The 27,892-nt window shown below is 40.9% G+C and overlaps 1 protein-coding gene across 1 annotated transcript in view; it reads right to left on the reverse strand.

Annotated features, from left to right (window-relative positions):
* Positions 1-27,892, reverse strand: part of grid1a (glutamate receptor, ionotropic, delta 1a) — a gene marked incomplete at both ends in the record, with an annotated part of 190,453 nt that overhangs the window by 72,231 nt on the left and 90,330 nt on the right. Inside the window, one exon of the mRNA XM_079169360.1 lies at positions 7,684-7,968. Coding sequence (XP_079025486.1) covers positions 7,684-7,968 — 285 coding nt within the window. The remainder of the gene's footprint in view (positions 1-7,683; positions 7,969-27,892) is intronic.

The following is a 27,892-nucleotide window of genomic DNA, read 5'->3' on the forward strand; positions in this document are numbered from 1 at the left end:
GATCTATCACTAACCCTAACATTACAGACTTGCTTCAAACTCTGCAGGAGATATCCTTTGTGTTTGTCCTGCCTGTGCTAAAAATGCACTTCATACATTAGGAACAACCTCCTACATGGGACCAAAAGCAACTCAATCAATCTCACACCTAATCCCAGCCTAATTCTCTCCTCCTCCAGCAGACAGCCAGTCGCCACAGGGCGGGCAGAGACGAATGTAGCTGCTCCATAGTCATTACTAAATGCAGGTTAACTGAGATAAACCTGCCAGGGAGCCTATGTTCAAGAAAATTGACCCTTCTTTAAGATTTCCAATTTCCAGATGCCTCTCATGTTCTCCTTGTTACGATAAGATGAGAAGGGAATTTTACAGAAGCTTCTGTTTGCAGATACTCTGCCCACTGTCCACCCTCCCACACAGAATCAATAGCTGGCTTCCTTTTACATACACACACAAACAAGTGTGAGCACAGTGAAAGCCCATCTTAAGTGACATTTACAAATGCATGCAGATAATATATTGCAAACCTTTAAAACAAGACGAAGGGTCTACACCCATGCTAGCAGCTCTATGAGGCTGTACTTGGGGCACAGCGGTGCTTTGCGCTAAATGCTAATGTTAGCATGACTACATGCGCACAATGACACTGCAAACAAGCTGATGTCGTGCAGATGTAATATTTGCAATGTTACCAGCTGACGTGACAGGATAACATTTGTTAATTGCAGTCGAGTGCCACTTGCGGTGAGAGACTGGTGGGAAAGTCATTGGTTTTGCAGATATTTAGTCATAAACCAAATTTAAAATATTGAGCTGATGAATTTAAAATATTGAGCTGATGATGGTGCTATATGGGAAGGCATGGCCTTTGCTGTTACTATTCATCCTGAGGGGGACATGAATGCATGAACAAAATGTCATGGCAACCCATAATAGTTGTTAAGACATTTCACTAAAAGCAACAAATGTAAACCTCACGGTGGTGCTAGAGGAAAAGTCAGGGGATCACCAAAGTCAGCATTAATGACTAAATTCCATGCCAATCCATCCCATAGTTGTTGAGTCATTTTAGAAGGTGTTTCCCGGAGAGGAAGGCACGTTGTATCTGATTTAATACACAGCATTGCATGACAATTCTACTGAACGCTGTGTCTGGTCATGGTCCAATGTAATCTTTTGATTCACCGCAGGAACTAAACCCACAACTGTGGATTCAGTCGATGTCATTTAAATGCAGCCACAAGACAACAGAACAACAGTTGTTTGAAAGTTTAATTTGATATCTGGACACTCAGAGATTCAGAAGAGTGCCCACAATGTACAAGAGGCTACGTGGTCCGTGACTGCAAAGCAAGAAGAGTTGCCATCAAGAAGTTTATTTTTCAGTGGGAGGGATGAACTTTAGTGGCCTTGACATGCACTGGGTGTATTTTGTCCTTTTCAAATAAAAAGGCAGAGGCATTAGCCTACCCTACAGCGCAGTCAGAGAGCATGGCTGAAATCTGCAACAGGAGGACTATTCTCTGACAAAAAAAAGATAGAATGAAGGGACGGATTAAAAAAGAAACAAACAAGAAATAACCAAGGGAAAAAAGAACGCGTAGAGGTTTTGGTTAACAAAAGGCTGTTATAGGATAATCATATAATTGTGTTCTCTCTCATAGCCTGAAGGCCCAAAAGGTAAAGGATGTTTTTGCTGTCGTAATACAAAGTCGGCTTTCTACAGCACAAAAATAAGGTTATTTCTGTTACTTTTATTATGGAGCACGCTCCCTCACAACAGAGAATCAAATTATGTGTTGAAAATGTACAATGGCAAATGGAACCAGAAGAAGTGAAGCCTTAGAGGATGTTTACATAATGTGCTTTTTATGCAAGTGATGCATTGACGGAGACTGGAATGAATAAGTGTCGCTGACACACTTCATCAGCTGTATGTTGCCCCTGGGGTCAAAGAGGGCAGTTGCTTGAGATGACTGGAGAGCCTGGTGTTGCTCTCGCAATCCAAAAGCAAAGGATTAAAGAAATATGATAGACTGCAATAATAATTGTCTGTAAAGTGTAATATAGATAATGAGGTTTTCGTACGTAGTGCTACAGTGTGATGCCGGAGGCTATGTGAAAGAAGGCGCTCTATCTTTACTAGCATTTGCTTTTGTAGACTAGAACGCACCCTCAGCAAATTGATGACACAACAGCCCAGCAAAACACAGCCTTATCACACCAAATCCAGAAATCAATCAGTTCTCTGCTACTTTACGTGTTTGATAAAGATGGCCTCGGTATAGTAATATATGCGCCTTTTGAATCTGTAAATTAAATGTCCTTCTTCAACATGTTCATTCAGACAGTCTTTCATTTTGGTGTGGGTTTGAAGTATCTGATTTAAAAAATAATTGAATGAGATGATCTTTCTGATCTCTCAAAGAATCAAATGCTCCCATCTTTCTATAGGCAGTGATATCATACTACAGAGACTGAGCACTTTGATCATAGATCAGCAGTGTCTTGTCCTCAATCAGTGAATCGGATTATGACTGAGGGAAAGAAAACACAGGCCTTGTCAGTGCGGACAAGATTCTCATCCAATAAATCAATGTACTGTAACTGCTATTTGATGGTTAAATATAATGTCTTACTGTCAGACTTTTAGTGCATCAGTAATGTCTAATATGATAAAAGCATCACAGTACTTAATAAACCGGCTCAATGTATCTTGCAGCCATCTTTTTGTAATTTAAAATCAAACAACTGCAGAGTAATGATATATTGCAGGTAATATATCTCATATATATAGTTTTCTGATCTGGTTTATTACTTAAGATAACAGCCACGTTTCCTATATAGTCTTACTGCTTTTTCCTTTTGCTGTAACACAAATGATTTACATGCCACAAAATGTTATCAAACTTGAGACAGTTGACATGAATTTTGATGATATGACAGTAGCGCTGCCTGGTGCTACAAAGCAGCTTACTTTATCATCATTTGTTGATTGGCTTAAGGCACTTGCACTGACTCATATACAGTATGGCGGGCAAGCTGCTCGGTTCTTTTGGTCTTTTAATTTTCCCATGAAACTTGAGCTGATTTAATGAGCTGATAAGTTAACAAAAAAGACATTTTTGAGGCATAAATTACAGAAATTCACTATTTCCACGCTCTGAAACTGTTTTCTTAGTCTTATATGATTGTGAAACTAATATCTTTAGGTTTTGCACGATTGGTTAGGAAGTCTTGAGGACCAAACAATTAATCTAGAAAATGATCATCATACTTATCAATGATGAAAATGATCATTAGTTTTAGCCGTTAATGAAATATCTGTGTAAAATCTACAAGGAAGATGTAACATAGATACAATTTAGGCATTTCTGACAAACCTAAACCAAAAGCTCTGTACTACCACCACTGGAGAATGTGACAAATATTACAAAAGTAATTAGGAACTTGAAGGCGATATCACAATGTTTTCATGCTAAACAGAGAGCTGGAAAGAGGAGACAGGAGGGCATTGACAAGATCACACTGAGAACCTGACCTGAGCTCCTGTGCAGTGATTTAAGTTACATAATCTAATTTCCGCTCTTTGATAATCACTGATCCGACAGCATGAGTTGGAAGCGACGTGATGATCAAAAACTATCTTTGCTTATGAAGGCTTAACAGTGATGGAAGAGGTGATGGGAGAAGTACAGGAACAAATAAGTAGTTTCTGAACAGTTGGCAATGCAATATACCCTGTATTTATAAATGGATAAAATACATTGCCCTGTATGAGTCATTTGTATTTCCATTTTCTAAATATCTATTGGAAAAACTGTAACTCACCGTATATTCAGTACATTTCAATTTTGAAATTCACCAATGGACAGGAAAAGAAAAAAACAATCAAACTACCTGACAATCCATTCTGGATATTTTTGTTCACCTTAAGTAAATGCTTTTGTTTTTTACAACGTCAACCCTGGCTGAATAAATGAAATGTTCCTTTTTTTCACGCACAATTTAACTCAAGTTTAAGATAGTAAACACTAAACATGCTACCTATGATAAATGTAAAGTACTCATTACCACGCACAAATACATAATCAGAATAAAACTGAATGACCCGCTGAAGCGGCTTCTCCCTACTCGTATGTATGAAGTTTAAATTCAACATCATCACCATCTCTTTGTATATTATGTGCCTAATTTACAGGCGGCATGTTTCTCTCTCGGCAGTGGTGTGGGTCACTGCAGTACTGCTTCCAGACAGGCACCATGGGTATTTTGACTGTTCTGTGATGAGGATCCTAATTAGCCGCTACATTCCTTAATTTAACAAGTGCAGAGTTAAACAGTGTAACACAAGCACAAATGTCAACGGCGCAGACGTTGTAGCTCCTAATTTAGCAGGCCTAAAAAAAAAGGCTCTTCTGTAAGAACTAGTATTCCCATCCGGTATTTCTCACCAACAGTGCCTTGTTACACCGAGCCCTCATGCGTTAGACATGGGTTCCCTCTCACAGGACTTGCAATTTAAGGCTATGGTGCACTGTGCTGGGTTGAGATGTTATACATAAAGAGTTTCTGATAGGATGTGATTCAATGAATGGAACTGTATCGCACCAGGGGGAAACTGATTGAAAATTCCTTAAAATGCAGATGGATGGATAGAAAGCCAGACGGAGAGTCAGACAGCTAGCTAGCTAGCTAGCTAGTCAGACAGAGAGCTCGCTAGTGAGACAAATAGCTATACATTGTTATTGTCACGGTTTAGGCTTTGCCCCCTTTGTGTCTCTGTCTCTGTAGCTCCGCCCCTGGTCTCCTTCCAGCTCCTTCCTGTGTCTCTGTTCTGAGTGTGTTTCCTGATTGTCCTCATTCACTACACCTGTGCCCAATCACCTGCCCCTGGGTTTTCCCTCTGTCAACCCCTCTTATATAAACTCCCCTGCTTCCCTGTTGTTTTGTCGGATCGTTTAGTTGCTTCCCTGTGTGTGTGCGCTCCGTGTTCCAAGTTTTTTCCCGCCACGTCCCAGGGTTTGGACTTGGTCTTTTTGGACTTTGCCTTTCATTTCAGTTTGTATTTTTCGCGCCCCCTGTTGGAGTTGTTTTTGGTTCCTGTTTTTGTCCACTTTTGTGCCAGTAAATTAACCTTGCCTTCCACCTCGTCTCCAGTGTCTGCGCTTGAGTCTTTGCTCTACCCCTGCACCACATCCTATGGCAGTTATGATCAATGACGTCTTCTCAAAGCAGATAGATGTAGGTCCCTGTTTGCGGATGATGTGGCCTTGTGCAAGAGATGAAGGAATATGGAGCATGCAATCAAGAAAGTGTAATGAGTGATTGATGAGGCAGTGGAGTGCGGTCATGATTGGGGGTATAGGTTCTCAGTATAAAAACAACTTTTTCCACCAGGAAGAGACTTAATAATGTACTGTATGTGGCCTTGATAAGATCTGTGTTGGATTACAGCAGTATAGCGTATGGATCAGCAGCCAGGGCTCTTATAAGAAAATTGGATGTTATTCCGGCACAGGCATTGAGAGTGTGCAGTGGGGCTTCTAAAACAACGCCAGCACCTGCCCCACAGCTAGAAATGGAAAAAATGCAGTTAGAATTAACTGATGGCAAATTATTAGGCTAATTTTCAGGGACACAAAGATTCCAACCCACAAAAGAAGTGTTGCTGGAGGGCTGGGAGAAGTATCGGAGAGATAACTTTGGTCGGATAGGGAATGACATTGCAAAAGAATTTGGAGTGTTTGATCTGCGAATAAGCCCTTCAGCGGTTTATCCGGCGGTGGCTCCATGGATGTGGATGTGTGGCTTGATACAGACTGGTATTAGCTTGAGGTAAAAGCAAATAATAGGTGTAATGATTTTACAAAGGTTTATACAGATTAGTACGAAACCTCAGACAGAAGTGAGAGGATATGGGGTGCCGCCAAAGGAATTTCAATTAAGAGAAGAACATCCAATAATATAATGTTGGCAGTGTTGGCTACACTAGGATGGGTGGAAATAACATGACAATATAAGGTGTTGATATGCTCAGACTCATCCTCATTCCAAGCAAGTTTAAGGTCTTTCCATTCAAACAGCCATTAAGATATACTCTATGAAATAGCAAATCGGGGAGGCTGGGTAAAATGTATGGTGAAGGGGGGGAATGAGAAGGTGGATGAGTTGGCAAAGAAACCTTTAAAGAAATCGAAATTAGTATCAGTACAGCAAAGGTTAAGTGTTTAATCTGGGGGGAAAAAAACAACCAAATGAGGCAAGAAAGAAAGAGAAGGGAATTACAAAATTCAAAGAGTGCCGAAGTTACTAGCAGTGTTGTGCAAGCGACGTGGAAAGTGTAGTGCACTAAGCTACCAGTTACTCTACATTAAATTAAGCTTCACTACACAGAAGCTTCCCTCCAGAGAATTGCAGAAAGCTAAGCTACAGCTACGTGGCAAAAGTAGTCTAAATGCTACAAAGCATTTTTTTCTTCTTTGAAGTCAAGTTAGGGCCATTTATAAAAACTATGAATAACGTAGTATAAAAATATATAGGCCCAATATAAATGATATCATTCAGGAAACATAACACATGCTTGTCTGAGGGATGTCAGGAAGAGGAGTCAATGGAGCATGAGCTGTAGAGGGCATGAATCGCAGAGAGAGATGGTGAGGAATAATGTAATGGAATTAGAGGTGCAGGAATTCACATGAGTAGGATCACTGGGCATGGGGGAGAGAGCACAGGCCAGGGTACTGTTAGCTTTCTTAAGGGACACTTGGTTTTTGTAGGATATGATGCTATAAGAAGGGATATGGTGCTAGAGTGGCTGATATGGATAGGGAGGTAAGGGTGTGTGTATGGGTATGTGTGTTTGGGAAGCAGTGTCAATGTCAGAAACAAATCCAAGGAGAGATCTCTTTAAATGCGAAACACCATGTCACCTAAATTCACATGGAGCACTGCGACTGGCCGTACGGACCGACCTGTGGTGTGGAAACTTGTATTTGGTCAGTGGGTGGCTGTATTCCCTTGAGGGCTTGCTTTACTACACACTATATCAACTGTAGCATCCACTGAATGGAAAAAAAATAAAACGATTTACGCTCTTCTCTAGATTGCACTCTTCCAAGTATAGTAAAAAAAAAAAAAATTAGCCAGCAGTGGCAAAGTATCATCTGAGAAATGCCAATGCAGCAATATATTCTCTTCATCTTTCTGCCCTTGTAGTGACTTGGCAATCACAGTGCTTTGCCTTTTGCCAAATGTGGGTCACAAAAGGTCTGGTCCGCGGGGGGGGGCGTCGTGGGGAGAATAATGAAACAGAAATGGATAACATCTGAAGATATATTAAGTGCTATTGGGACACCGTTCTCCGGTGCCACAGATGAGCCAATTAGGCACAGACTGGTCTTCATGAAGACGCTACTAATGGTGAATGGTTTCCCGACAATTTCTAGTGAACTTTGATATATTTTTTAGCAGTGTAAAATGTGTGTGTGTGTCAGCATGGGAGTTATGATGTTCTTTCATCTTAGTTCCGACTCTGTGTATTCTTTCCAGTGAATGAATTCCTCGTGTTAATAATGCTTTTCTTCAGCCCGACAGTAAAAAGAGCTGAAATCATCTCACATACAGATGTCCTGTTTATGAGATGCATTTGACCGTCAACTGCTCTCATTCGTCTCAACTCACCGTAGTCGCTCTCATAAAAGATGATGAACTTCTGCCAGTGCAGCTCTGAGACGAGGGTGAGCAGAACATCGTTGATTCGAACAGGTGGACGGGCTGCCAAGGTGTAGCTCTCTCCTTCTGGACTCGGGTTGAGCTGGCAGGCAGTGCGGGGCGCACCGTCTCCATTTCTCTGGATGAAGAGGTGGGGAATGTGCATTGCGTCCGTCAGAGACTGCAGGGCACTCGCAGCCGCGCAGCCAGTGGACGTGACCAGAGCGAGGATCCCCTGGTTCATCAGCTCGCATGCTGGACAGAGGAAAATTAAATAAGAGAGAAGGTGGATGAAGAGAGAGGAGTAAAGGAAGAGGGGTGGAGACAAGGATTTGAAGAAAGGAAATGAGGATGAAGAAAGAAAAAGCAGATATATGGAGGAAAACAGGGTCGGGGGGGGAAAAAAGCAGAGGAGAAGGAATAAGATTAAACATGCTGAGATGTGTATTTCAAGTTAATCCAAACTGTAATCAATTCAAACAAGATTTTAATTTCAAAAGTCTTTCAGCGCTGTACATTATTCAAGAAAGTGTGCTCAACTGGTTTTAAAATTCAAGATGGTTCTTTGTGTATCCTGCTTAGGATTACGTCTGAGCCTCTGCAGTTCAGAACAGATCACAAGACAGGAGGGGGTTGGTACTGACGTCGTATTATAATGTGTAGATGAGAGATTCAGAGGGGGGGCATCCTCTAATGATTAGAGTCTAATCCTTGTCCCCAGACAAGAATGAGACAGCTGATTAAAGCAAAAAGGCTTGCCTAAGTCAACAGTCACTGGCTAACAGCAGATGAATCAGAGAACTACTGGAGTCCGTGCGGTTCCTCGGAAAAAGCACAGAACAGTCGCACGTAAAAATCTATGTATTTTAGCTCGGTACAGAAAGTAAGATGCAAACTGATGTCTCCAATCAGTCCAAGCTAAATATTGTCCCTCACATCCTTCACTCCATGTCTCTCTTTCATGTACAAATGGTCATCATCTGTAAACCAACACGGATTCAGACGGCAGACATACTGTAATTGTAATGTTTGTGTTGGGACTTAACATCCCTCCATTTTTACATGTCATTTGGGCAAAATCTGCTTTAGATCCTCTTAGAGCGGGTCAGCATGAATGCCGGAACAAAGTGCTAAGTATGTTTTAAAGATGAAAATGCCATCTTCGACATTCTTAATGTGTCTGAAATTGAAGAGAGAAGCTGTTCTATCTAAGTGGTGGTAAATATTTAATGAGAGTGGGTAGACTTGAGCATGCAGTGGTGTGACATATTAGGCACTCGTGTTTTGCTCTTCAAATGATCTGACAGTTGATTAATGACCTAAAAAGATGATTCATTCGACCGAAGTGACAATATGTTTAGTGTTTACTAAAGACAGCTGAGACTTCTTTACTATCACTGTAAAGAAGTAGTGTATGGCACATTTTAGGCAACACAATTGCATACCTCTATGTCTAATAGAGTTATGTGTAGTGTAAGAGTAACATACAGCTCATAGGTTCTTTTACTTTTTACTACAGTTGGTTTTAAAATATGTTTGAAACATTCATCTGCAGAAAACAGATCATACTTTCACACCCTCCGGTTTAAAGCTAACTGATCCAATCAGACAGTTTTCACAAGAAACAAGATTGAATTTAAAGCAATACCACTTTCTTAGTCGCAACCACTGCTTATGTTGTTCTCATGTTTCATAATCGTCGACCCTGTACACTCTTGACCTGCCCATTCGTGTGGATTCGCATCCTCTCTTAGATCAAAAGATGCAAAACACAAAAATAGGCATTTAACAGAAAAGAGAATGTAATGTGAATCCAAATGCAAAATGGTTTTAATGAAGATTATTCAATTTGCATTTAATTGTAGGCTCTATCTCTGTTATCAGCTGCATAATCATCTACTACAGGGATTGTCTAGTTTTGCATGTGACACGGGACAGGCTACGGAAAATGCTGCCTTTAAAATTCAAATCACCATTTTTCCCACAGCGGGGCTCTTATCATTTCAGCATAAACAGCTGAGCATATTGTAAAAAACAGCAATTAAATGTTCTCTCGCTGCATTTCACAATACCACCTAATTATGAAGTCTACTTCAATTTCTGCAAAATGTAGCAAAAGGTAACCAAGAACGTAAGACATGACATTACCCATATGATATTGAGCATTTTAAGAAGCAGAACCAGGACTGCACGTCACGAACATGAAGGAAGGTTTAGGAGGGCGAGAGAGGGAAGGATAATAAGACGGGGTGCTCTGTAAATGAAGCAATACTGGGAAAGGGTTGTGTGTGTGTGTGTGTGTGTGTGTGTGTGTGTGTGTGTGTGTGCGCATGGATGGCAGAGGGGGAGGACTATTAATGTGACAAATGACGGTTTCATCTACTGACTGCAAGCACAGGAGTACATTAAGGCTCTGTAAATCACGAGTACAGGGGCAACTAACATGCTGAGGAGGGGCAGGAAAGCGGGAATGTCAGAGCAGAGGTAGAGGAAGATGCACTGTAGTTAAAGTAGAACAAGAAGAGAGTGCAAGAGAAATAGAAGGATTATTTGGAGCTTTTTGCATGAATGCTCAGGAGAGTGCTAGAAAGACTTCTACAGAGTAGGACGTGTGTTACCGTGTCTATGTGTGTGTGTGTGTGTTAGACAGAGACTTGCATGAATGCCAGCATGCACACCAGGGCACTTGGCAAATCGTCCTTTGTGCAACATGAAATGCTAATACTCTGCTCAGCAGAAAGTTATGTGATTGACAGTAATACAAATCTAGAGCATGCTTTAACACTGATCCGGTGTCTACATGTGTCAGCTGGCAACAGTAGACTGTATTCTGTACTACGCACTGAAAACAGAGACAGTCCTGTTCCTGAGAATTACTTGTGTTATTGCTTCCGGTTGCATGTAGTATTTTTACACGTAAACATATTAGAGCTGCAACAATTCATTGATTTATTAATTGGTCAATGACAAGATAAATAATCAGCCACAATTTGGGTAGTGGATTAATTGTAAAATGGCAACCATTCTGTGGCTCAAGCTTCTCAAATGTGAAGACTTGCCACTTCTCTGTGAGCGTGTTTTATATTATTTTCAATTGGAACTCTTTTGGACTGTTGGTTAGACAAAACAGGACATTTGAAGATGACTCACAACTTGTAATGACGTCTCATTAAACATTAAACAAATTGATTACTCAAAGAAAATATCCAACAGATTAGTTGATAATGAATATAATAATTATGAATTGCAGATCAAAGTAATTGTAATATGTTTGCTTCATTACTGTAATCAAAAGAGACTGGTCAGAATGATTGGCAGCCTTTGTGCTGTGCCTGCAGAACTTTCTTTTTTTTAATCTATTATTTATTTCACTTGTTCCACCATCTGCTAATGCAAGAAACTTCAAAAACTTTATCTTTATTTGTGCAAGTAGAAAAGTGACTCATGAAGCTATATCTTTTTTTTTTATTTTTATAGCCCCTACCCCTCAGCCACTTTTAGCAGATTGTAGCTAAAGTCTGTCTGCGGCCATTTTGGCTTCATAATGGACACCCCAGGCCCATTATACAGCAGAGAGCCCACTGATAGGAGGCAGGAGCGCTCCAGTCATTGGCGAGGATGATAATGGTGGAATAATGACCCTTAAATGTTCCCCCTGAAGTGGACAGGGGCTATCACTCATTCCCTGCTAGCTAGATGACATCTAATGTCAACAGTCTCATATATACACCTTAAAGCAAAACTAAAATCTTTGTCCAGGACACCACTGTTTGTGTCCCAATGCAAATCTTTAAGTGAAGTTGACTTTAGTCACGCTAGTCGCTCGATAGAGATTTGAGTCATTAGTCAGACGTTAACATAAACAAAGCTCTTTTCCTATTGTTTTGTTGCGTGAACCTTACTTCCTGTGAAAATGTAAGTTTATGTTGAAAAGTCACTATACAGGTAATAAGCACATATTGACATGCGGTCATTGACACGTTCAAAACTAACTCTAGAGGGATATGTAGAGAGTCATAGTTTCAAGCTTAGGAGCACCGACCAAAATGCAGTGGCGAGGCATTGGTGTGAGAATGTGTTGACTGGGAATATGGATAGAAATGGATGGGTGGAAGAATTTTGAAACAGTCGATAAGTCTGCTGTAATTAAAGCAGTTGCAATAGGGAGATGCAAACAACAGCTGCTTTCTTTGGAAAAATAAGAGATTTACTAATCTATCAAACCCATTGTGGAGAAGCAGTCATTTTTGTCTCAGTGATGGTGTGGTTGATTGATGGACGATGAATTTTTAAATACATCTAATCATCACTGCATATCTTTAAAACCCCGATACAATTTAAATTACAATGAGATTTTCACCCCGCTGTCAGCAAATTCGGAGACCAAATCAGGGAAGAGGCTAGGGCATTGTAAGCGATTTTTTCATGTTCCTACACTCATAATTGAAACCATTAAAAAAGGACATCTGCCATGCAGATTCGGGCTGATCAACAAAAGCACACAGTAGTTTTCTGTCCTCACCTCATCAGACCAGTTCAGTTACGCACGGAGGGTCACGGGAAGAGGGGAAATTAGCATCAAGACACCAGCCTGAAAGAAGATATTACTACTTTGTGCCACTCAATCGGTTTGCCCGTAAAAACATGATGGCATCAGTGTCTTGCACTCATTTTACCAATGTAATATGAAGAGTAGAAACAAACCACCACACCGCTGATGTAGTGAGTACTGCATAAATTGGGGCTGTCACAGTGATTTCACAGTCTAGATAAGAGAGTCTCATCTAGTTTGCTCTGACTCAGAGCACAATCGTAGGATTTTAAGGAGTCACCACTAAAACAAATGGCATACTGTTTTCACCACTCTACCCTCAGTGACAATGATAACTGTGATATGATTGTGACAGATTGTACTACATTATTCAGATTTAAATGTCTGTCATTCAGAGGCCGTTGGGAAAGGCTTTACAATGTATTGTAATGCTCCTTCTTATTTCAAGGATGAGCAGCTACGTATTCCATCTAAATGTGAAATTATTGGATAATGTAAATGTGAATTAGAATGTGATACAAAAGAAATGTGAGTATTGACTGCACTATTTAAATTTGTATAAATTGTTTCAAAGTCAGAGTAATGAAAAAAGGGTAATTTAGATCTTCCATACATTTACATCTGTGTAGTTTAGTGTATAAGCCCTGGATCATACTCCTCGTCTTTTCTACAAGATAAAGGGCCGTTATTGAGGTACCCGACCGCCAAATTGGTCATTGATGGTTTTTAAGCATTCAGCAGGGACAACTGGCACAAATTACAGTTCTTTTTTTAATGTTTTAGCTGCTGGAAGATTCACAAGAGCTTTCAATGATCCTCATCACCCTCAGCTAAGAGCAGACCGGATGTTGTGTCATTTCTTCATTATGAATGGGCCCTTCCACTATGCTTTTGGCAGCTTCCCTCAACATTATATACTGTATCTCTTCGCCAGACAGAAGGGAGAAGTGGGAGAGACCAGTATGGCAGCCATACCACGGCTTAGTTCAACATTAAGTGCACAGCAAGATTGCACCTTCAGTAGGAGTGAATCGTCTCTCTATCTCTATCTCTCATTCACTCACTCATTCTCGGCCATTTTCCCCACGCCTGCACTGCTGCTGTCAGACTAAGATAAGGGTACATATCCCTATCAATACTATTGATGCTGAGACTGCCCATGTCACCTGAACTGTGAAGGAGTGTTTCACTGCTGTGAATTATACTCTCCAGACAGGTAGAACGGCAGAAATAGACTTCGTACAGTAGATACTGTTTATATTCAGTGGGCACAACCACATGACCTGTCGAGTAAAGCACAACACATTGCAATAAATATTACATTTGTGCAAGCTTGAATGTTCAATTGCTGTTTTGTCCACAGGGGCATTCATAATAGAATGGGATTTAATATAACACCACCAAAACTTGTATAGCCTCTGAAATCAGTTGGATTGGTACCTCTCTGACAAAGTCTGAACAAATATTTAACCCACAGTAAAGCCATATAAAATTACCAGCTGGGCCGTGACAGATCCCCGCTGGGTCCCTGCTTGGTCCTTGGTGGTATGTGTGATCCCCCTCAATGACGTAATGCCTCTAAGCACCGTGTGTGGAAATCAAATGCAATGCTTTATCTATCCGCCGGTAGGGGCAGTGATTATGGAAGCTGAAACGTTTTACTACCATCAGGCGGCTGCAGTGTGACCGTTTTACTTCAAGTTTGCCCATTGCGTCTTGACATTTACATTGACCCAGTTCACCTAAAATCAGTTATTTATTGTCATGTGCTTCCATGCTGAATTTTGGAAGTGTATCCAAAATGATTCACAAGACATCAACACTATTTTCATTTAACACAGGGGTCGGCAACCTTTACTATCCAAAGAGCCATTTTGCTCTATTTTCCACCAAATAAAATTCGTCTGGCGCCGCAAAAGCTATTTGATGTCACAGTTTATAAAGTTTTATATATAGTTATATTATATATACAAAAACTATAGTTTGTTGTATTTATGAAATTTTTAGAACAAAAATAAAGACACTTGTTGACATTTTATTGCTATTTTACGTGTTGTAACAATATCAAACTCTTATGAAGAGGAGAGTTTGCTGCAGCAGTTGAGGAATCGCTCTTTTCCGCTCAACTCCAGCTTGATACTTTCCAGCAAATGCTGTGTGCTTGTTCTGGAAGCGTCTTTCAACATTACATTTGTTGTTGTTTGCAAATTTCTCGCCACATATCAAGCATACAGGTAAGCCAGCATCGTTCGCAGTGAAAGCAAATGAATACGTCCACGCAGAATTAATCTCTATTTTCCTCCGTGACTTTTCTGTTTTTGGATTTATCCATTGATAGTTTACCGAGGGCGGGGCTCTGCAGATCATGATCAGCCACCTGGAGGGAAAGCCACTAGACAGCGACGTAAGATACATGTGGCGGATCACGTAGTGCGCCGGTTTTTGAATATATTACTATTTTGCTCGACAGAGTTCGAATCCAGGTTGATGCGATCTTACCAAACATATATTTTCTTCAATGTATTTCTTCATACGTGGCTGCGATGTAGTGCTCACTTATACAATATATATGAGATGTGGCTTTTGGATCTCCAGCAATATGTTTGTGAATGTGTGACGAATCTGGCAACAGAGGCAGAAAACAGCTGCTGCTGTTACGCGAACACTACACACGCTCGGAAGAGAAACCAGCTAAATTCTAAGTAATTTGTTATGGAGATAACCTGACAGGGGCACCAGCATCGGATGAGGCTGACCATGTGCTTCCAACTCATAGAGCAACAACTCAGAAAGTCAATGGCACTTGACTATCATATCATATGACTGCTGCAAAGCCACTTATTGTTGACTTAAGCACTTTTTGCATTTCTAATGGCTGAGATGGCTCCACTAACTTGTGAATAATTCGCTGTGGCAAAGTTGCAGTACAAACGTGAGACGAAGCTTGTGTCTCTGTTCCTATTTTAAAACATGGTACACTGAAGCCTGTTATTCTTATGAAGCACATTATCTTAACTTCATGTGACTCAACATCTTCAACTTCACAACCATTTTTCAAAACTTTTCACAGATATTCTATCACAATGCAAATTCTTAATGCAAACGTATAAAAAAAAAAATATTACAGAGATTTATAGCCGTTATCTGAACTGCACAACGCAGTGAAAAGCTTTAGTAGCTCACAATGGAACTGGCTGCTGCTTTGCTCAGTGTGAAATCAAATGAACAAACGTATGCAACAGTCGTATACAGTAAAACCTTGCAAAATATAGTATGCTGTGGTTTTCCATTCAACTCTCAGTCTAAGGCTTTGTGTTGGCATCTGCGGCTTTGTGTTCTTTGCTCCATACGTGGCAATCAAATCAAAATATAGACAGTATATCGAACATCAAAATGGATTGACAACGAGACTTAGTTAGTCTGTAGAGCTTTCGTGTCTCTTCGCCTGGGTCCCTATGTTGAATATACTTTTGAGTTCTTATTATTTCTGACAAAAGAAGATAGTTGCTGTGCCCTGCAAAATGTATGCTTAGGGATATTTTCCGACGGTTGGTACCCGAGGGATGAAACAGAAAAAGGCCTTGAGTCTAAATCTCTGCAGCCTGGGAGAATAGATCTAAAGCAACAGAATCCACTCCGTATACAATCAGTAAAAAAAGAAAAAGAGCCGAACCGGGGAGACGCACGCAATTTTTAGTTTTCAAAGTTCTGAATCACTGACTGCTATTTTGACACAGAAACTGATGCGACCAGACAATGATATCAACAACACCACCAAAATGTGATACTACTAGCTACCATGCCATGTGGCATCAGTTTCAACTATTGAACAATTAGTAGTGACTTAGTGTGCTTCAAAAAGCCAACACGGATGGAGCGTCTCAGCCTGTCACATGAAATATATGATTTAAACTGACCCCTTGCTAAGTCCCACTGTTGACGCAGACTGACCAATCATAGCGTAGCCTCAGCTAGCTCTGACCAGGATTCAAACACTAACCGGCTCTGCTCATGCTATTTTTTTTTGTATTCTTTCTCAGCCTGGTTTTGTGAATTTAGCTAGTCGTGGTTACACGTTATGTAATAGTGATACTCGTTACACGAAGAGGTTGGAAGGAGCTGTCCGTTTCTAAAATGCTGTATTTTAATGTAAAAAAAAAAGTACGTTCCGAATCTTTAACTAGCATTAAACCTTCTCTGCTACGCCAGCTACTGGAATTATCTCTGAAATCGCTTTTTTATTTTTCCAAAAATATAATGTTTATTCAGTGCATGCAGTAGGGGATTGCAGTTAGTGACAGTGTGGGCTCCATGGTAGCTCTGAGAGCTTGGCGTAATAGCAGCAGGGGGTCAATTGTAACATATTGATATCTCATTAAATCAAGAAGACAATAGTATCTATTTCAAGTCATTTAAATGTGTGTTTTCTTGCTATCTTTCAGTGCTTTCGACTCTTGTCACTTGCTCTCTCATCAGCTTAGCACAACCACTGTTCCGTGGTCAGTCTAATGTGCATAACACAGTCCTTTGCATACACAATGATGTAAGTGTGTGTGTGTTTGTTGGGTGTTTTTCCTCCCTCTGACAATTAACTTGCAGCAATGCCTGTAGGTACAAGGATCCCTATTGACAGCACAGTGCTGGATGTTGAAACAGGTGAATAGAGAGCCTAGTTTTTATATGGCAAACATGTGTTTGGGTTTTCTGATGATTGATTTGGATGGTGTTATGGAGAGAGATTGTCTAGCATTGTGGGAGGATAATCATGACTCATTCACCGTTGGGACAGGGACAGGCTGGACCTTTGCTTTTCTGCTGGAATTAGAAACATTAGGAAACAGCTCACGCTCTCATTTGGTAATGTGTCATTTGCACCGATATCATCTCTTTTCTTTGTCTCTCTTTGTCTATAGTTTTCTGGTCTCCCTTCATTCTCCCTGTGTACATATCTCACTCTACATATCTTTTCTCTCATCTGATCGTGATGATGTTTGCCTCTCACTCTCACTCTGCATGTTGCTTATCACAATCTGCCCTTGTCTGTCTTGGACCATCTGCATCTCGAGCAACACCTCAAACATGCGAGATAAATTATGAATTAACATAATTTCATTCAGGGATGCGTTCCCTCTTTGTGCTACAGTAGAATAGAAGATGACAACACAAGGATCAAGGATTAAATAACACCGGTTTTAATTATCTTTTATAAGGTCGTGTTCCTTCCACAAGCATTTTTTTTTTTCTAATTCAACAACAGTGGTCAAATAATGGGACCAAATCAACAAATAAATAAATAAGCAAAGCCAATGGTTTCATGACAAGTTAACAAAGAGAAAACGTTTCGGTTCTATAAAAAATCCGATGAAATGTAGTGTCAGTCTGAAGTCCTGTCCAGCACCTTGTTTTATAATATCCCTCACAGGGCACATTTGGTTGACGTGATAACAGTGTAAAGAGGTAGTTGAGGACTCAGGAGTATAACCTCTTTAAGTGGCAGAGTGATTTATAGTTCTCCTCAAACTGCTCACAGATACAAGATTTAAAATTCTTGAAAAAGGCAACCCTGAGTTCATTTTAGAAGTCGACTTAATTGGTCTGCGGCAGCTAATGTTTCGGTTGCAATAGTGCATCATTAGCTGCTGCTACACTTTGGCTCTGTGACGTCCAGAAGACTAGCAGAGTAGTAGCTGTTTGTTGGTGGAAAGGATGCTACTCCGCTGTGTGGGGTTACAGATAGCTTGTACTTTAGTGCCATGTGACAAAGTAATGGCCAAGAGAAGTTGTCGTGCAGTTGTTTGTGTATATTCCTTCGCAGCAGTGTGCATTGTAAGGAGAATTTCTGTTGGAAACTACATAGCACTATACATCATGTTACACTAAATACAACATAAAACTATACCGAACTACAAACAAACAACACAAGGCACTTTTTAGGCAGATAAGCAATGCATATCATTTCAGAAGTCTGGTAACGTTTGGAGGATTATCCGACATCACACCAAAAATGCACGACACATAATGTATGACTTCAACCCTACAAAACACAATAGGTGTTTGACATTCAAAATGCTATTTGCATTATTTATGTGATGTTGGCATGTTGGAAGACATTTTTTCACATAGGCCTAAATGTAAGTTTAAGTAATTTCACTGTAAAGAAATAGGCTCAGCTACTTAGAAAGCTCCAGTGCTATCCTCCACTGGAATGATATTGCATTAACCATTACAATGGCTTACATGATGCTATCAGCAGTAATCCACTGCATGAAGACTGTAGCCACTACAGTATGTTGGGCATAATACTACAAACACTGACCAGCTCCACTGAGGCTCATGTTGGCACAGAAGATCACAGCCACCTGTTCCCACAGCTTGAACAGAGCCTGACATGTGTTCCAATGCAAGTCTGGTGGCAGATAGGTGTTCACCTGCTTCACAAGAGTAACTCCTCCGAATCCACAGCTACCATTATTTACTGAGACCTGACTCATGGTAAGGATAACCTTCTTCTTGAGTGTTAAATCAGTTTGATGGGTTGATTCATTCTGCTGAGTTGACAAATACATCAATGTCAAGCAGTTAAAAGACACAGGACCTGTGCAATGTCGCTGTTGGCACTGGTACTGTACGTCAGGGGACTTCCTTGAAGGACCTCCAGTGATATATAACCAAATTATTGTACGGTGCTTTAGATAAAGCAAACCCATGTAGATGTGATCTGCCATTTAACCTTGCACAATTTGAGACAGAGAATTTGAATCAAGGATTTTTAATATTCAAATTGCTTTTGTGCTAAAAGTGCTGCCAATGCCTGTGAGAGTGAGTAGCTCTGGTTGACCCTTAACACTGTATACGATATATCAGAGTTGTATCTAGTGATTGGTTTGGCATGTGGCAAGCTAAAGATCAAAGAGTGGGCCAAACCAAGGCTGATCACGAGTAAATACTAGACTTGTGGTGAGAAAGAAAGACCGTAGTGGTAAACCTTTGCTGCTCTGTCGGATGTGTTGGTGACATTAGGAAGCGCTGTAAACTCTACAGGAGATCTCCACATTTTTAGAAGAGCTAGACATTAATGAAATTGCAATTAACATTAGGGAGATCTTTAGATGAGGGTAATGGTGTGAGTAAAAGTAAACAAACAGCAGTGAGGCAGATGGAGGACCATTCATTGAACTGTTTCAACATTTTAAGTAACGTTATTCTCTTCGGGGGGTCGGCTTATATACAAGTCATCTGGAATGATTTAAGTAAATTGTGCATTGACATATTTGTTAAAGCAGAAGATGATTCTCTCCCCTTCACTCTGTAATGAATGGTAATCTATATTCATGTCCTATTTGCAGTAGTTTTTCTAATTCACAGCCACACAATCGTCCACGTTTTAACAAGCGTTTGTTCTTCTCTGAAATGCACATGCACATGCTATAATTTATATGAATACATTTTTGAACATAATTCATAAATCGGTTTTGCAACAATATAGCACCCATATATATATATATATATATATATATATATAACGTTATTCTCTTCGGGGGGTCGGCTTATATACAAGTCATCTGGAATGATTTAAGTAAATTGTGCATTGACATATTTGTTAATGCAGAAGATGATTGTTAATGCAGAAGATGATTCTCTCTCTCTATATATATATATATATATATATGTTCTGTAACATGATATGAAAACAGTTAAAATAATGATTAGTAGTTCTGCTTGTCAGTTTGTGATAAACATGTTTGTCTTTCAATGGTAAACTTATCTTTTTACTCTCATCTTGCACAATTTACCTTCGACTATATAATGAGCCCTAATAACTGATCACAAATTTGTCTGAAGATTCAAAATGTATCATTCGGAGCAATTCTGCGCCACATAATGGATCTTTCTTTTGAAGAAGAAAAAGAAGAGCCTTTTCCCCAGCAATCCGCTCGCAGTCTAACGTTTGCACTGTCTTGTTGAGAAACAAATTAGCTCATTATCCTTGAAAGGCTGTGCACATAGGAGCAGCATGCGTGACGAGCCAAGCCTTTGGATGTGCCAAGCTGAAAATGTCAACATACTACCTTGAGAGTGCATATTAAACTCGGGCGGTAATGGCCGTCACAAGACAGATTCCCATAATCAGGTCCATTAAGGTACCGCACTCCTTCCCAACAAAACAAAACAAAAATACACCCAACAAGCAGCGGGATTTTAAAGTTTGCTATGAGCGTCTGTAGATAAATGTCAAGGTGACACGCCATGTATCATGCTGCCAACAACACCCATTGCTGAGTTTAATAAATATCTACTGATGGGGGCGTGTGTCAAAACGTGCTTTTGTGTGTGTGCATGGATGACCAAGGACTGCCAAGTAAAAAAAATAGGAAAACTAAAATGATATATTTGCCAATAGGCACAATACGTGTAAGTTAATTGTCAGTTAGACCTTATTTTTGTGTCATTTCACTAAACCGTTTAGTGCAACGATGAAATTGGGCGTGTGAGGCATGCCCCAAAACGACTTAAACTCAGCAAGACACCTTCAGAGAGAGCCCACGCAACCGTTGGTGGAATTCCAGGAGTTCTTATTGTCTAAAATCCTCAACAGCAAATCACTAATTATTTCTTGGATTAGGATCCAATTTCCTAATTGCCAGCCCTTCTCTTTGTTCTGTTGTGCTTTGCACTCTAGTTTTTATTAATTTCCTCTCTTGGGCGCCGAGTTGTCAGCAGAGAAACAACAAAATGCGGAAGAGAGGCTCCTCATGCATGAAATGAAAGAGGGCTTTGCCCTCCTGGCGGGGCTGACACTGACGTATTCTCTGAAAGGTAAAAGCCTGCATACACTTATTGCATTGTACCACGCTGGGTTATGCCCTTCCAAAAACAAAAACAGAGATCCTCACTATTTGTCCTCTTCAACGTTGCGTGGCAGTGCATACTGTCAGCCGATAACATGTGGGTTCTCCCTGACAACCACTTCACAACGGATTCCCTGATAAGATAATTATTAAAGATGTAAGCCATGTTTGTATGCTTGTAGTTGTGTTTGTGTCATGGGCTGCACAGGTGAATTATGAGAATTGTTGTCCGATGTTGCATTTCTTACATTATGAGAATAGTCAACTTAATTGATGACTAAAACTCTAAATATTAGCCACCACAGCAATAGCCACACTATTACAACATGGATGTGCATGGGATTTTTGTGACAGGGTGATGTATTATTAATATTAGATTATTATGTACAGTATATATCTGCAGTACATGACGACACATTACAGTACACATGAGGGTGACACAACCTCTGAGATATGATTTCTGTCCCAACTGTTCTTTGAATAAATACTAATTCATACGGTCAGTAATTGATCATTTGCTGCAAAGGGTTTCACATTCTCTGCACACAAGAAGAAAACCCTTTCTTTGACACATGCAAACAGTCCATAACTCAATGTTATAAATGCAGTGATACCGTGTGGCACATATCTCCACTCTGCAGCTTCATTATTAAATGGGACCAGCCTTGACAGCAGATCAACAGGTCTGACGACATCAGACATTAGCTTTTCAAAACTCGCCTCATACTGAAGTCACTCATTCATAACATTGGGGAAGTTGACAATTCGATTTAATAAGCATAAAGTCTGATTCGGTTGAAAAATGAGCGATTTTGTGTATAAAGTAAATATTAATTTGAGCTAGTAACGGAGCAATGGATAGAATTTAATAATGCCACATTGCATATTGTTTTAGTTATTATTTTATAAAATTCTATCAGTGGCTTTTGCTGTGTTTATTTTAGTCTCTGCTGAATCCTGTTATGTTGCTGCTATACCACAATAATCTCTAAGGGTATCAAAAATTTCATCTAATCCCAGATTAACCTTAATGCACTACTTGTATCTCCAGCTACCGCTCGAAGGGACACAGTGCCGCATATTTTTCCGTGTGCCACTTCAACAGGTGGCGTGGAAGACACCCAGGCCAAGCCATCTGCTTGGAGATACTGAGGTAAAAGCAAGCAGACAGAGAATCTAGTGGAAATATGATCTACTTTATGTAGTCCCTAAGTAAACTGTCATCCCCCATATTGCACGAAGGGAGCTGGCAAAAGAAGGTCTATTACTATGTTGATAACATCAATTTGAAGTGTCAGGACGGGGTGAGCTAATACCCGGTCCTGCGAGGCTGCTCTCTCATCTCCTCAGCCTCAGAGTTTCTGCTTTGATTAAAATCACAAACCAGCCAGTCTTCCATACGCCTTTTCGCCCCACTACCCCGGCTCCCATACTGTTCAATTTTGTTCTTTTTTGGTATGAGGCACAGGTGGCTTACTGCTGAATCACTGTCTTCCGAACAGTGCTCCAGCGATGACTGCTCTGAATGACCCAGCAGACCTGAGCTGCCATCTGTTTGAGGACTCCAGCTGTCTCGTCTCCGTCTCTCAGATCCTAGCATGTTCTACGTGTGATGTTTCTAAACCCCACTCCTTGCGTCTGTCTGCCCACATCCCCACCTTTACTCTGCCTGGTGTGCATTCTGCTCCCTCATTTATTCCTGTAGGATTTGATCTCTCTACAGCTGCTTGCATTTCCAGTGCGTCGGTATTTTCCACCCACAATGCAGTGCAGGGGATAAATCATCACTCAATAGCTATGCAAGCATATTTATCCTGGACAAATAATAAACCTCTTCTACAGCTAAACGTAGCTACTGCTACATTTGACTCTCATACAGGGGCGGCATCACCTGTCAGTACAACAGTATCAATGCAGTATTCATGTTCTAACAGATTATTAATCAAGGTCCCTCGTCAGCCTCACAATTCTCTAGCTGCATATAATTAAACGTATGCAGAGAGGCTCTCTAAATCGACGTTGGTAGATGTGCTGGGTAATAAATCACAGTCCCTGCAGGAATTCTCTATTCTACATTTTTCAAGGCCCCATTATACGACATACCTAAAGATTATGTGAACATATGAAACACTGAATATAACAACGTATGCTAGTATTAAATGTATCATCTTTTGAATAAAACAAATGATTGGAAGATATTGGAATTATTTTTCCTAGCTGTGTCCATTCAGGCCTCCTACACTCACTACTTTAGCTTCAGCTGGACCTGTTTTTGCTTTGCAATCTCTTATTCTCTCTCTCTCTCTCTATTTATTTATTTACCACTGCCCCTCTCTCACCCTCCCCAACAGCTCCACTGTTCAAACCATCTCTCGCTCATACGTTCTCTAACTCTCCAGTCCTTGTCCTCATCTCCAAGTCCTATTTGCTCCTTGGATGTTGGCATCTCTCTTCCTCGCACTTTCCCTCTCGCTCTGTATTGTAAATGAGTACAACAAGCAGGCGAGCACTCGATTTCCCACTGGCTTTGTAGTTGTTTAGCCCTGAGGTCAGAGTGGGAGCAGAGTGAACCAAGCAGCCCAAGATCAGCTGCACTCTCATGGGAGCTGACAGCATTACAAGATTTATTTTATTTTTTATACGTTTTCATTCTCTGCATACGCATAATGAAATAAAGGATTACGTTATTCAAGGAATAGTTCAACATTTTGAGATACAATTTAAAAGTTTTCTCGCTGAGAGTTACATGAGAAGATTGATACAGCAAAATATGAAGCTTACAGCTAGCAGCCAGCTGGCTTAGCATACACACTGCTAGCAGGGGAAACAGCTAGCCTTGAAGAAAACTGTATTACTCCAAGTACATCTAAAATTGAAAGACCAGATTGCGTCAAAGTTTTAAGGATAAAGAATCATGTTGAGTTCCCCAAGAGGATGAAATATTTGATACTGAAAGTAAGATTGTTTCATCTTTGCTGGTCAAGCTGCTTTGCCATACTCCTTCATACGTTATTAAAATGTAGAAGCACATGTGCTTTCATAGAGAATAACATTTTTGCTTTAGTTCATCTGCTATTACATAAGTTCCACTCAAGAGCTTGGATTTTAACAAGGTGTAAAGATCATCTGGACCATGCCCTCAAAGAACCCCATTCTTCAGTTCCTATCCAACAGCTAATAAGCAAATGCCCTCCTGCTCGTTCTCATTCGCATACTTGTCTGTTCACTGTATTACATTTACAAGCCTCTTTATACGGGCCCTGTGATGCTAATTGGCTAATCGCACACTCCTGCTCTACTAAGAACCTCCTGCAGTAGTATGAAGACCTTAACAAGGATCCTGCGCCTCCTACTTATCCCTTTAAAGGAGAAAGTTAATGGCCTCTTTTGCACACAAAAGCCTCAAAGCCCCAATGGTACAGCAGCAGGTAATGCATATCACGCTATCACTGAGCTCTCGACAAACTTGTGTACACATCGACATTTTTCGTTCTTTACGGCAAAACTTCACCAGTGTGAACATTTTAGTGTAATATATTGCTATCAGCTTTGAGCGTGTCCATTTGAAGGTGGATAAAGCAAACAACGTATTAGATGTAATAGTGAAGTTGGAAGAGTGGAGTTAGCAAGCGGGTGATGAAACACTAAGCAAGATCTGGGCTCTCTCTGCAGCATTATTGGATGGAGAATGATTGAGTGAGACTGCTGACGGGTATGGTCGAGCCAAACTACCCACTTCCATCCAGAGCCCCTCTTGCTAAGTACCTGTTGGTGTACCTCTCAGCCATGACTGATAAGTGGAAATTAAAGCTCCCTTTGAGGGAGGGACACTGTTCTTATATCCCCACTACAGGCCATCTGTTAGAGAGTGAAAGCCAGCTCTGAAGTCTGATACCTGATTTTATAGACTACAACAGGGGTGGCCAACCCGCGGCTCGCGAGCCGCATGCGGCTCTTTGCCCGGTTTCATGCGGCTCTTACGTTCATATCGAAGTTTGTATTTGTGTTTTTTTAATGTTCGTGTTCGCTTCGCTTGAGTTAAATACGGTATTTTCGTCAAACGCGCATGTGCGGCCACAGATTACGTTCCTCGTCGACCCATGTAACGCCGAGACGGACTGTTTGAAAGCCCCGCTTTAAGTAAAAATGTAAAAGTCGGACAATTTACAAATATCCGTTGTATCGCGCAAGGCGGAGCTCCTCCCCGATCCGCACGCGCCGCGCACACCTCCACCAGCGTATGTGACAGCAGCAGCAGCAGCCACCCTCCCCGCCGACGAAGAAGGAGCAGCAGCACCCCCCCCCCCCCCCCCCCCCAAACAATGAGTTTGACACCCCTGGTGTACACAATGTTCATTGTTGAAAATGACTGGCCTGTGGTCTTAGGAGTCAATTTCTGTCATTATCATATTGGTGTGTGACATTTACAATAAATCTGGCTGAGCAAAGGTATGTGTGTGTGTGAGGAAGGGATAGGGTGATGTTCATGTGTGCCCATGTGTATGATGTGGCTCTTTGCGGTAACACAGTAAAAAATGTGGCTCTTGGTCTCTGACTGGTTGGCCACCCCTGGACTACAAAAACATACTTAATTACTGACAAATTAAATCTATCTGCCCGGGCCTATCATGTATTTAAAACTTAATTATTATGTTATCACTGCCGTTTGTTTAACCCATATATTCTGTTGGAAAAAATGCTCTTCCCCTTCTCTTATGACTATATTGGGTATTTTTAGCTAAATATATTTTTAGACAAACTACTGAAAGATCTGAAACATTACAGTAAAACTCTTTGTTCTTACTGTAATGTTGGTGTAGGCACAGCACAGTGTAGTGTTCTGACAGAGTAGCATCATCCACAAATATCTCTAAATCTATTGAAGTGCAGACTTTTTTATACTTCTTGTGTGTGTTTTTTTTTTTAAGTGTTCAAGTCATGTAGCATCTTCTCTGTGTTGCAAAGTGGAGGGCTTCTGGGAATTACGTTTACGATTATTCCGCATTCTCTTATCTGCTGCCTCAGGTTTCATTTAACACCTTCTTTGCTCACATTTTGTGTTCCAAACAATGATCGCTCTAGGCTTTATTTTTTCACTGTGCTCAGAATGAGATATGTTATTGAATGCCAGAGTCATTAAAAATATGTTTAAAAACAAAAAAATGAAAAAAAGCAGTTTGATTCATGCTGTCAGGAAAAATTGCACTCACAAATGTGATGCATTTATCAAGTTCATATTTGTTTCATTCACTGCCACTTTGGTTGATTCACTATCTGTAAGGAGATCAGGCGTTCAATTTGTGTAGAACTTGGCTATCTTACCCTGTTCAATCCCCCCGGGCCTATTTGTTAGCTGTCAGTGACTATCTACCTTCATCCCTGCCCCATTGTGTTTGCCGGCTCATGCTGCCAGGAACTGGATCTGTCAAATGGCCGTTCCCGAAGGGTAACAGCAGAGCTCTGCATTTTGTTAGATCGATCCTGGGAGACGCATAGAGAAAGAAAGAGAGTACGAGAACGAGCATGAGAGGGAGAGCAATAATCTCACACCAGGAAGCTAGTTAGAGGGTGATGCTGAGGAGCAAGCAAACAGGTTTGGGTTGACAGAGCATCAAGATAAAATAATTACACGAGGGACATTGCAAATGAGACTGAAGAAGCAATGGAGATCTCTTTGAGCAACAGATGGCTGATGGGTGAAAGGAGAAGATGAAATGATGTGAAATAGAGAGACGGCATAAGCTGAATGGAAAAGAGGGATAATGAGCATGAATCTTGCTTTTCTGAGCACTGCAGTGGTCATGCCGCAGCAGCAGGCAGACCATTAATATGTAGCATGTGTGATTTACATTTGACCAACCGCTGACACCTTTCCAACCCACATGTACAGACTGCCAAGGAACATACGAACAATGGGAGGATGCAGCTCTTCTTTGTGTCTGTGCCAAGCCATGGTGGAAGAAACACAGTTTACATCTCAGTAAATGAGGGAATCGACATAAAAAGCAAAGAGCGGAAAAAAAGCCTCAGTAGAAGAGAGTGGCTGATAGAGGGAGGGATAACCAGAGAGAAAGAGAGCACTGTGAGCAAATGCTATGCATTTTCAGAGCAGGGCAGCCGGATGGCGGTCTGCACCGAGAGCCATACATTCTCATTAGGAACCCTGCTGCTGCACCAAACTTACATCAGCAGAAGCAGACACACGAAATGTTGGAGGGAGTCGCATGTACACCGGAGGCCTCTTTGCTGGCAGTGGAAGTGCATGCAAGTGGGCCAAAACAGGAATAAATCTAAAAATAACCCAGTGACAGCCATAATATATTGAAACTAAAACAGTACATAGGAGTCGCCACTCGAGATTCTTGTCCAACCCTGTGCAGAGAACAATCTCCTGCCAGAGGAAGAGGGTTAAATCCTGAAGATAGTTAACAGTACCTGTGGGTGTTGTCCTTGTGTGGCTGAGAATTGGATATTATAAATTATATGACTGTCATTGGAAATGCCAAGCTTCTATTTGCATCACAAACATCTCTTCTCTTTAACTCATAGACACACCGAGGGCAAAGTGCTCTTTTGTCTGACAGCGGTTTTGTGGTTAATCAAGAATGGAAAGCAGACCGACGACCTGACAAGGACGGACAGATACGTCTCTATATCTCCTTCCCGCTTGCCTCGGGGGCATTGATAAGAGCAGACATTTTAATTTGCTAGGGCAAAACAAATGCTTCAAGACTGTGCTGGCAGGCCGAAGGAAACCTAAGGCTCTTGAGTACTGCAC

Source organism: Pholis gunnellus (genome assembly GCF_910591455.1).
Source record: "Pholis gunnellus genome assembly, chromosome: 11".
Taxonomy (NCBI): domain Eukaryota; kingdom Metazoa; phylum Chordata; class Actinopteri; order Perciformes; family Pholidae; genus Pholis; species Pholis gunnellus.